General features: G+C 56.5%; 1 protein-coding gene across 1 annotated transcript in view; it reads left to right on the forward strand.

Annotated features, from left to right (window-relative positions):
• The window catches only part of FNDC4 (fibronectin type III domain containing 4), a 28,178-nt gene extending 17,141 nt beyond the window's left edge, over window positions 1–11,037 (forward strand). The window contains exons 3-7 of the mRNA XM_075269381.1: window positions 2,364–2,479; window positions 2,672–2,876; window positions 6,471–6,560; window positions 7,880–8,010; window positions 10,423–11,037. Coding sequence (XP_075125482.1) covers window positions 2,364–2,479; window positions 2,672–2,876; window positions 6,471–6,560; window positions 7,880–8,010; window positions 10,423–10,458 — 578 coding nt within the window. The 3' untranslated portion in view covers window positions 10,459–11,037. The remainder of the gene's footprint in view (window positions 1–2,363; window positions 2,480–2,671; window positions 2,877–6,470; window positions 6,561–7,879; window positions 8,011–10,422) is intronic.
• The last annotated feature ends 343 nt before the right edge of the window (window positions 11,038–11,380 follow it).

Genomic DNA, 11,380 nt, shown 5'->3' on the forward strand with positions numbered 1-11,380 from the left:
TGTATGTCTATACACTGAGGAGCCCTGTTGTCTGTCTTAGTCCTGAGGACCTCTTTGTTGTATGTCTATAAACTGAGGCTCTCTGTGTTGTGTGTATTGGCCCTAAGGACCTCTATGTTGTATGTCTCCATCCTTAGGAGCTCTGTGTTCTGTGTCTATGCCCTGAGGAGCTCTGTGTTGTGTGTCTATACCCCGAGGAGCTCTGGTGTGTGTGTCTATGCCCTGAGGAGCTCTGTGTTGTGTGTCTATGCCCTGAGGAGCTCTGTGTTGTGTGTCTATACCCCAAGGAGCTCTGTGTTGTGTGTCTATACCCCGAGGAGCTCTGGTGTGTGTGTCTATGCCCTGAGGAGCTCTGTGTTGTGTGTCTATGCCCTGAGGAGCTCTGTGTTGTGTGACTATACCCCAAGGAGCTCTGTGTTGTATGTGTATACCCCGAGGAGCTCTGTGTTGTATGTCTATACCCCGAGGAGCTCTGCTGTGTGTGTCTATACCCCGAGGAGCTCTGTGTTGTGTGTTTATACCCCGAGGAGCTCTGCTGTGTGTGTCTATGCCCTGAGGAGCTCTGTGTTGTGTGTCTATACCCCAAGGAGCTCTGTGTTGTATGTTTATACCCCAAGGAGCTCTGTGTCTATACCCCGAGGTGCTCTGGTGTGTGTGTCTATGCCCTGAGGAGCTCTGTGTTGTGTGTCTATACCCCGAGGAGCTCTGTGTTGTGTGTCTATGCCCTGAGGAGCTCTGTGTTGTGTGTCTATACCCTGAGGAGCTCTGCTGTTGGTGTCTATACCCTGAGGAGCTCTGTGTTGTGTGTCTATGCCCTGAGGAGCTCTGTGTTGTGTGTCTATACCCTGAGGAGGTCTGTGTTGTATGTCTATACCCCGAGGAGCTCTGGTGTGTGTGTCTATACCCTGAGGAGGTCTGTGTTGTATGTCTATACCCCGAGGAGCTCTGGTGTGTGTGTCTATACCCTGAGGAGCTCTGTGTTGTGTGTCTATACCCTGAGGAGGTCTGTGTTGTGTGTCTTTGCCCTGAGGAGCTCTGCTGTTGGTGTCTATGCCCTGAGGAGCTCTGTGTTGTGTGTCTATACCCCGAGGAGCTCTGTGTTGTGTGTCTATACCCCGAGGAGCTCTGTGTTGTGTGTCTATATCCCAAGGAGCTCTGCGTGTGTCTATACCCCGAGGAGCTCTGTGTTGTATGTCTATACCCCGAGGAGCTCTGTGTTGTATGTCTATACCCCGAGGAGCTCTGTGTTGTATGTCTATACCCCGAGGAGCTCTGTGTTGTATGTCTATACCCCGAGGAGCTCTGTGTTGTATGTCTATACCCCGAGGAGCTCTGGTGTGTGTGTCTATACCCCGAGGAGCTCTGCTGTGTGTGTCTATGCCCTGAGGAGCTCTGTTCTAATCCTTCCTCTGATGTGCAGTACTTCTCTCCTGTCTCATACAGTCTCTACTCTTATGTCACGTTCTGACCTCCTCCATACCCTCTCATCTGTTTCGTATTTCTCCCGTCCACCTCTAACTCTGACTTCCTACAGTCTCTCACATTGACCTACAATAAGGTTTCTGGACATATTCCAGACCTGGTGCCTTCTCCTCCTGTGCTTCCATCCTCTGCACACCTCATCCCTCATCTTCTGCACATCCTCCTGTTTATCTCTGTGGTCCTTACTCTTCTCAGTTCCTGCACATTCTCTCCTAGTTCTTCACTGCGCTCTCTGCTCTTCCTCTGTGATCTCTGCTCTCCTGGCACATTCCCTCCTCTTCCTCTGCGGTCTCTTCCAGCTTCTACGTAGGGATGTCTGGAGTAGGTTGTCTACTATAGGCTGTTTATATCTGAGAGTGTCTGCCGGCTGTCTCGGTCTTTGTGTGGTCTGGTCTTTGTGGCGACAGATGGTCAGCTCTCCTGCCAGGATCTGCTGTCTCTTTGTACTGTATGTCTCCTCATGTACATGAGGGTGTCTCTATACGTGAATTTGTGCCTGTGTGTGAGGGTATCTGTGTACGAGGTACAGGATTCGCTGCGGTTGTAATCTTCACGTGAGGGTGTTATTTGTTGAGGATGTCTCTACATGTCAGGGAGTCTCTCTATATCGGGGTGTCTCGCTACGTGAAGGTGCCTCTACTCGTGAGAGTGACTCTGTACATGACACTGTCCCTGTGTGAGGGTATCGGTGTCTGAGGTACAGGATTCGCTGCCGTCTCAGTCTTTGTGGACAGATGGTTTGGTCTCCTGCCAGGTTCTGACGCCTGGTAGTTGGCGCCCGGTGCTTTGCTCTCGCCTGGTCCCATCTGTCGATGCTCGGAGGATTGGAGGCCGCACTTCAGAGCTGCCGCTGTTCATTACGTCTGTGATTCATGTTGTAGATCGTCCCCCATCTCCAGTCAATGTGACAGTCACACAGCTGAAGGCCAACTCTGCCACTGTGTCCTGGGACGTCCCTGAAGGCGACATCATCATTGGCTATGCCATCTCTCAGCAGGTAAGGCGTCCAGCCTGGGAATCACTGCTGCTGGGAGTCCATGGCTCACCTAATAATCAGAATCATGTTGTGCCCATCGGGGGTGGCAGCGGGATGATGATGATGATGATGGGTACAACATCTACGTTTTCTGGAGTGACATTCTTCTGGTTTTTGATCTATTCATCCCACATGTTGTTTTTTTCTCCTCAGAGGCAGGATGGACAGATCCACAGATTCATACGGGAGGTGAACACCACCAATCGGGCCTGTGTGTTATGGGACCTGGAGGAGGACACGGACTATATCATTCAGGTGCAGTCCATCGGACTCTACAGCGAGAGCCAGGCCAGTAAGAGGATTCACTTCCGCACCTTAAAGGAGACCGATCGCCTGCCGTCCAACAGCTCCAACCAAGGTGAGTGTCACCTGCACCCCAAATAATATCCCAAATGATGTTCTGCTGCCTGCACCCCAAACCATACCCCACCACTTGTATTGCAATCTATGGCGCACCACTAGCACTGAACCTATTCCAAGCTATATCCAGCTGACTACAACCCCGCATACTCTACTTGCACTACTTTGCTGCCCACGCTGCTTCTCCCACTCCACCCTGCTGCCCACGCTGCTTCCCTCACTCCACCCTGCTGCCCACGCTGTTCCCTCCACTCCACCCTGCTGCCCACGCTGTTCCCTCCACTCCACCCTGCTGCCCACGCTGCTTCCCCCACTCCACCCTGCTGCCCACGCTGCTTCCCCTCCCTCCACCCTGCTGCCCACGCTGCTTCCCCCACTCCACCCTGCTGCCCACGCTGCTTCCCCCACTCCACCCTGCTGCCCACTCTGCTTCCCCTCCCTCCACCCTGCTGCCCACGCTGCTTCCCCCACTCCACCCTGCTGCCCACGCTGCTTCCCCCACTCCACCCTGCTGCCCACTCTGCTTCCCCTCCCTCCACCCTGCTGCCCACGCTGCTTCCCCCACTCCACCCTGCTGCCCACGCTGTTCCCTCCACTCCACCCTGCTGCCCACGCTGCTTCCCCATGCCACTCTGCTGCCCACGCTGTTCCCTCCACTCCACCCTGCTGCCCGCGCTGCTTCACCCACTCCACCCTGCTTCCCCCACTCCACCCTGCTGCCCACGCTGCTTCCCCCACTCCACCCTGCTGCCCACACTGCTTCCCCCACTCCACCCTGCTGCCCACGCTGCTCCCCCCCCTGCTGCCCACTCTGCTTCCCCTCCCTCCACCCTGCTGCCCACGCTGCTTCCCCCATGCCACCCTGCTGCCCAAGCTGTTCCCTCCACTCCACCCTGCTGCCCACGCTGTTCCCTCCACTCCACCCTGCTGCCCACTCTGCTTCCCCTCCACCCTGCTGCCCACGCTGCTTCCCCCACTCCACCCTGCTGCCCACGCTGTTCCCTCCACTCCACCCTGCTGCCCACGCTGCTTCCCCCACTCCACCCTGCTGCCCGCGCTGCTTCCCCCACTCCACCCTGCTTCCCCCACTCCACCCTGCTGCCCACGCTGCTTCCCCCACTCCACCCTGCTGCCCACGCTGCTTCCCCCACTCCACCCTGCTGCCCATGCTGTTCCCCCCCTCCACCCTGCTTCCCCCACTCCACCCTGCTGCCCACGCTGCTTCCCCCACTCCACCCTGCTGCCCAAGCTGTTCCCTCCACTCCACCCTGCTGCCCGCGCTGCTTCACCCACTCCACCCTGCTTCCCACGCTGTTCCCTCCACTCCACCCTGCTGCCCACGCTGTTCCCTCCACTCCACCCTGCTGCCCACGCTGTTCCCTCCACTCCACCCTGCTGCCCACGCTGCTTCCCCATGCCACCCTGCTTCCCACGCTGTTCCCTCCACTCCACCCTGCTGCCCGCGCTGCTTCACCCACTCCACCCTGCTTCCCCGACTCCACCCTGCTGCCCACGCTGTTCCCTCCACTCCACCCTGCTGCCCGCGCTGCTTCACCCACTCCACCCTGCTTCCCCCACTCCACCCTGCTGCCCACTCTGCTTCCCCCCACTCCACCCTGCTGCCCGCGCTGCTTCCCCCACTCCACCCTGCTGCCCACGCTGTTCCCTCCACTCCACCCTGCTGCCCACGCTGCTTCCCCATGCCACCCTGCTTCCCACGCTGTTCCCTCCACTCCACCCTGCTGCCCGCGCTGCTTCACCCACTCCACCCTGCTTCCCCCACTCCACCCTGCTGCCCACGCTGTTCCCTCCACTCCACCCTGCTGCCCGCGCTGCTTCACCCACTCCACCCTGCTTCCCCCACTCCACCCTGCTGCCCACGCTGCTTCCCCCACTCCACCCTGCTGCCCACGCTGCTTCCCCCACTCCACCCTGCTGCCCACGCTGCTTCCCCCACTCCACCCTGCTGCCCACGCTGCTTCCCCCACTCCACCCTGCTGCCCAAGCTGTTCCCTCCACTCCACCCTGCTGCCCGCGCTGCTTCCCCCACTCCACCCTGCTTCCCACGCTGTTCCCTCCACTCCACCCTGCTGCCCACGCTGTTCCCTCCACTCCACCCTGCTGCCCACGCTGCTTCCCCATGCCACCCTGCTTCCCACGCTGTTCCCTCCACTCCACCCTGCTGCCCACGCTGCTTCCCCATGCCACCCTGCTTCCCACGCTGTTCCCTCCACTCCACCCTGCTGCCCGCGCTGCTTCACCCACTCCACCCTGCTTCCCCCACTCCACCCTGCTGCCCACTCTGCTTCCCCCCACTCCACCCTGCTGCCCACGCTGCTTCCCCCACTCCACCCTGCTGCCCACGCTGCTTCCCCCACTCCACCCTGCTGCCCATGCTGTTCCCCCCCTCCACCCTGCTTCCCCCACTCCACCCTGCTGCCCAAGCTGTTCCCTCCACTCCACCCTGCTGCCCACGCTGCTTCCCCATGCCACCCTGCTTCCCACGCTGTTCCCTCCACTCCACCCTGCTGCCCGCGCTGCTTCACCCACTCCACCCTGCTTCCCCCACTCCACCCTGCTGCCCACGCTGCTTCCCCCACTCCACCCTGCTGCCCACGCTGCTTCCCCCATGCCACCCTGCTGCCCAAGCTGTTCCCTCCACTCCACCCTGCTGCCCGCGCTGCTTCACCCACTCCACCCTGCTTCCCCCACTCCACCCTGCTGCCCACTCTGCTTCCCCCCACTCCACCCTGCTGCCCACGCTGCTTCCCCCACTCCACCCTGCTGCCCACGCTGCTTCCCCCCCTCCACCCTGCTTCCCCCACTCCACCCTGCTGCCCACGCTGCTTCCCCCACTCCACCCTGCTGCCCGCGCTGCTTCCCCTCCCTCCACCCTGCTGCCCACTCTGCTTCCCCTCCCTCCACCCTGCTGCCCGCGCTGCTTCCCCCCCCCTGCTGCCCGCGCTGCTTCCCCCACTCCACCCTGCTGCCCACGCTGCTCCCCCCCCCCTGCTGCCCACGCTGCTTCCCTCACTCCACCCTGCTGCCCACGCTGCTCCCCCCCATCCCTGCTGCCCACGCTGCTTCTCCCACTCCACCCTGCTGCCCGCGCTGCTTCCCCCACTCCACCCTGCTGCCCGCGCTGCTTCCCCCACTCCACCCTGCTGCCCACGCTGCTTCCCCCACTCCACCCTGCTGCCCACTCTGCTTCCCCTCCCTCCACCCTGCTGCCCGCGCTGCTTCCCCCCCCCTGCTGCCCGCGCTGCTTCCCCCACTCCACCCTGCTGCCCACGCTGCTCCCCCCCCCCTGCTGCCCACGCTGCTTCCCTCACTCCACCCTGCTGCCCACGCTGCTCCCCCCCATCCCTGCTGCCCACGCTGCTTCTCCCACTCCACCCTGCTGCCCACGCTGCTCCCCCCCATCCCTGCTGCCCACGCTGCTTCTCCCACTCCACCCTGCTGCCCGCGCTGCTTCCCCTCCCTCCACCCTGCTGCCCACGCTGCTCCCCCCCCCCCTGCTGCCCACGCTGCTTCTCCTGCTCCATCCTGCTTTCTACACTTCTATGTAACACTGATATCTGTGCCTCAACAGGAGACATCACTGTGCAAGGAGTGGATAAAGAGCGGCAGCTGGAGACTGGAGAAATCATAATAATTGTGGCGGTGCTACTGATGTGGGCAGGTGAGGGGCGCACATCTGTCTAAGATATTATATATATATAATATATACAATATATTATATTATATACAATACTCCCAGATACCTGTTGAACCTCCTGGTGTATGTGACACATCAGTTGGGTGCGGTTTCTCTGGCCAGCACTCGTCAGTCTCTATCTCCCAGTTTCGGGGGTCTGTCGACTCAAGGCACATTCCGACAATCACCGTTCACCTTCCATTTCGTAATCACATAGGCCACTATCCATTTTGGGTGATTCAGTTCGCTTGCTATGTCCCTTAAAGGGATCCTATCATTCAGATGGCATTTTTTGTGCCTAACACGTAGGAATAGCCTTAAGAAAGGCTATTCTTCTCCTACCTTTAGATGTCTTCTCCGTACCGCCGTTCTGTAGAAATACTGGTTTTCGCCGGTATGCAAATGAGTTCTCTCGCACAACTGGGGGCGTCCCCCAGCGCTCAAATAGCACTGGGGGTGTCCCCAGTGCTGCCAGAGAACTCTCTCCAGCGCCGCCTCTATCTTCTTAAGGAACGGAGGCGGTGAAACTTGTAGGCCTCGGGCAGAGCTGACTGTGCATGCCCACAGGCCACTAGACGATATTTAATGGTGGAAGGCCCGACACCACAGATATCTTCATTTGCATGGGTGTCCAAATACTTATTGGTAGACAGTGTATATATATGGTAGTATGTAGTGTACTGAGCGCTCCTGTGTGGGCAGGTGAGGGGCATCTGTATAGTGTATATATGGCAGTAGTATGTGGTGTACTGAGCCCTCCTGTGTGGGCAGGTGAGGGGCATCTGTATAGTGTATATATGGCAGTAGTATGTGGTGTACTGAGCCCTCCTGTGTGGGCAGGTGAGGGGCATCTGTATAGTGTATATATGGCAGTAGTATGTGGTGTACTGAGCCCTCCTGTGTGGGCAGGTGAGGGGCATCTGTATAGTGTATATATATGGTAGTATGTGGTGTACTGAGCACTCCTGTGTGGGCAGGTGAGGGGCATCTGTATAGTGTATGTATGGCGGTAGTATGTGGTGTACTGAGCACTCCTGTGTGGGCAGGTGAGGGGCATCTGTATAGTGTATATATATGGTAGTATGTGGTGTACTGAGCACTCCTGTGTGGGCAGGTGAGGGGCATCTGTATAGTGTATGTATGGCGGTAGTATGTGGTGTACTGAGCACTCCTGTGTGGGCAGGTGAGGGGCATCTGTATAGTGTATATATATGGTAGTATGTGGTGTACTGAACCCTCCTGTTTCTGTACAATCACTGTCTGTGTGCTGTATAATGACGACAATCTTCTTACTGTACGTCTAGCGGTGATCGCCCTCTTCTGCCGCCAGTATGACATCATCAAGGACAACGATTCCAACAACAATAAAGAAAAGGCCAAACCATCATCAGAACAGAGCACCCCGGAGCGGCAGACAGGGGGGTTACTGCGGAAGGTGAGGAACTGGTCTCTTCTGTGCCGCCCTACAACACTACCATTTTCCTGTACTTTCCTACAAGAGTAACACTCTCCTGCCCCTCCCTGCAACAACAGTAACACCTTCCTGCCCCTCCCTGCAACAATACAACCCTCCTGTCCCTCTCTGCAACAATACAACCCTCCTGCCCCTCCCTGCAACAATACAACCCTCCTGCCCCTCCCTGCAACAATACAACCCTCCTGTCCCTCTCTGCAACAATACAACCCTCCTGCCCCTCCCTGCAACAATACAACCCTCCTGCCCCTCCCTGCAACAATACAACCCTCCTGCCCCTCCCTGCAACAATACAACTCTCCTGCCCCTCTCTGCAACAATACAACCCTCCTGCCCCTCCCTGCAACAATACAACTCTCCTGCCCCTGCCTGCAACAATACAACCCTCCTGTCGTTCCCTGCAACAATACAATCCTCCTGCCCCTCCCTGCAACAATACAACCCTCCTGTCGTTCCTTGCAACAAAAGTACCACCCTCCTGCCCCTCCCTGCAACAACACAACTCTCCTGCCCCTCCCTGCAACAACAGTACCACTGCTTTTCTGTGTCTTCTCACAACAATTCCACTATCCTGCACATCCCTACAACAGTATAGATCCACTCCATGTCCATATAAAAGTACACTTCTTGATAACAGTACTGCTCAATTGTACCTTAGGGGTAGTTCACACGGAGTAAACTGGCGTGTATTTTTGCGTGCAATTTTACACGTGTAAAATAAGACTTCCATTGACTTCAATGACATTTTTTTTACACGTGTAAGAAAAACATGCCAAAATACACGTCAAAATACACGTGTAAAATGTCATTGAAGTCAACGGGAGTCTTATTTTACACGTGTAAAATTACACGCCAAAATACACACCAGTTTACGCCGTGTGAACTACCCCTTAATCACTTCTGCTGCTGGGGCTCCATCCTCCTATAGGGCACATCTGCCACATGGGGCTCCATCCTCCTATAGGGCACATCTGCCACATGGGGCTCCATCCTCCTATAGGGCACATCTGCCACATGTGGCTCCATCCTCCTATAGGACACATCTGCCACATGTGGCTCCATCCTCCTATAGGGCACATCTGCCACGTGGGGCTCCATCCTCCTATAGGGTATATCTGCCACATAGAACTACATCCTCCTATAGGGTACATCTGCCCCGTGGGGCTCCATCCTCCTATAGGGCACATCTGCCACATGTGGCTCCATCCTCCTATAGGACACATCTGCCACGTGGGGCTCCATCCTCCTATAGGGCACATCTGCCACATGTGGCTCCATCCTCCTATAGGGCACATCTGCCACGTGGGGCTCCATCCTCCTATAGGGCACATCTGCCACATGGGGCTCCATCCTCCTATAGGGCACATCTGCCACGTGGGGCTCCATCCTCCTATAGGGCACATCTGCCACGTGGGGCTCCATCCTCCTATAGGATACATCTGCCACATGGGGCTCCATCCTCCTATAGGGCACATCTGCCACATGTGGCTCCATCCTCCTATAGGGCACATCTGCCACGTGGGGCTCCATCCTCCTATAGGGTATATCTGCCACATAGGGCTACATCCTCCTATAGGGCACATCTGCCACGTGGGGCTCCATCCTCCTATAGGGTACATCTGCCACATGGGGCTCCATCCTCCTATAGGGCACATCTGCCACGTACGGCTCCATCCTCCTATAGGGCACATCTGCCACGTGGGGCTCCATCCTCCTATAGGGTACATCTACCACGTGGGGCTCCATCCTCCTATAGGGCACATCTGCCACGTGGGGCTCCATCCTCCTATAGGGCACATCTGCCACGTGGGGCTCCATCCTCCTATAGGGTACATCTGCCACGTGGGGCTCCATCCTCCTATAGGGTACATCTGCCACGTGGGGCTACATCCTCCTATAGGGCACATCTGCCACGTGGGGCTCCATCCTCCTATAGGGCACATCTGCCACGTACGGCTCCATCCTCCTATAGGGCACATCTGCCACGTGGGGCTCCATCCTCCTATAGGGTACATCTGCCACGTGGGGCTACATCCTCCTATAGGGCACATCTGCCACATAGGGCTCCATCCTCCTATAGGGCACATCTGCCATGTGCGGCTCCATCCTCCTATAGGGCAAATCTGCCACGTGGGGCTCCATCCTCCTATAGGACACATCTGCGACGTGGGGCTCCATCCTCCTATAGGATACATCTACCACGTGGGGCTCCATCCTCCTATAGGGTACATCTGTCACGTGGGGCTCCATCCTCCTATACGATACATCTGCCTGAGCAGTTTCATCCTCCCACAGGGTACATCTTCTGTTGGGGCTTTATCCTCCATAGGGACCATTTGGGTTAATATTTATGTTGTTCTGTTGTCTTTTCAGAAGAAGACCCCATCCGTCAATATCATTGAGGTATAGTGCTGCCCAGTCCTGGCCCCAGCTCTTCACAGTGTTCTGGGCCTGCTGCTGACTGAAGACTCTTATAGCAATACATATGGAACTCTGCCGCCAGCGGAGCTTTCCCAAGGGCTCATCTCATCCCCTCTGCCACATGCAGGTGACATCTCGCCAGCTGTGGGACCTAAAGACCTTGAGATGTCCACCTGGTGTAGAAGATGGTCAGTGCAGACCTGTGTGTTGGTCATACTACATATACACTATGTAAGAAGAGCATGTAGACACTGCGGCATGGATGGAGTGCCATAACAGAAGATATGCAGAGACATCACAGAGACGCCACTTCAGATGGTTGTGGTGGATCCAGTAACAAAATGGTTCTTAACCTGTTGGTGATGCCCCAGACACCAGGTGGCTCCTGCCTCCTCGTAGGTCTAATGTCCCCTCCCTTACCCCCCAGCCAACCACTGTCTACACTCCAGAAGTGAATGATGACGTTTCTCTGATAATCATGACCGTCTTATAATAATTACACCCCCGAACCTCACGGGTCCCGCCATAGGAGGTTAAGAACCATTGTAATAACTCCAGGTACCAATATGATGGGGGGCAGCAGGGACTTCTACAATGGAGAATGGAGTCATCTCCTCCTAACGGTATAGATAGGTCATGTCATTGTACTAGGTTATATTTAGTCAGGGTGGAGTCCCATCTTCTAGGGTTACATCATAAATGGGGACTATAGATTACCGAGGGTGGAGTCACATCTTCTTAGGTAACACCACAATAAGGTATATAACATTACCAGGGTCCATAGCTTATTGAGGGTGGAGTGACATCTTCTAGGTAAGACTACGATGAGGGTTATAACATTACTCGGGTCCATAGCTTATTGAGGGTGGAGTCACATCTTCTAGGTAACACCACAATAAGGTATATAACA

This window comes from Leptodactylus fuscus, chromosome 3 (genome assembly GCF_031893055.1).
Source record: "Leptodactylus fuscus isolate aLepFus1 chromosome 3, aLepFus1.hap2, whole genome shotgun sequence".
NCBI classification, from domain to species: domain Eukaryota; kingdom Metazoa; phylum Chordata; class Amphibia; order Anura; family Leptodactylidae; genus Leptodactylus; species Leptodactylus fuscus.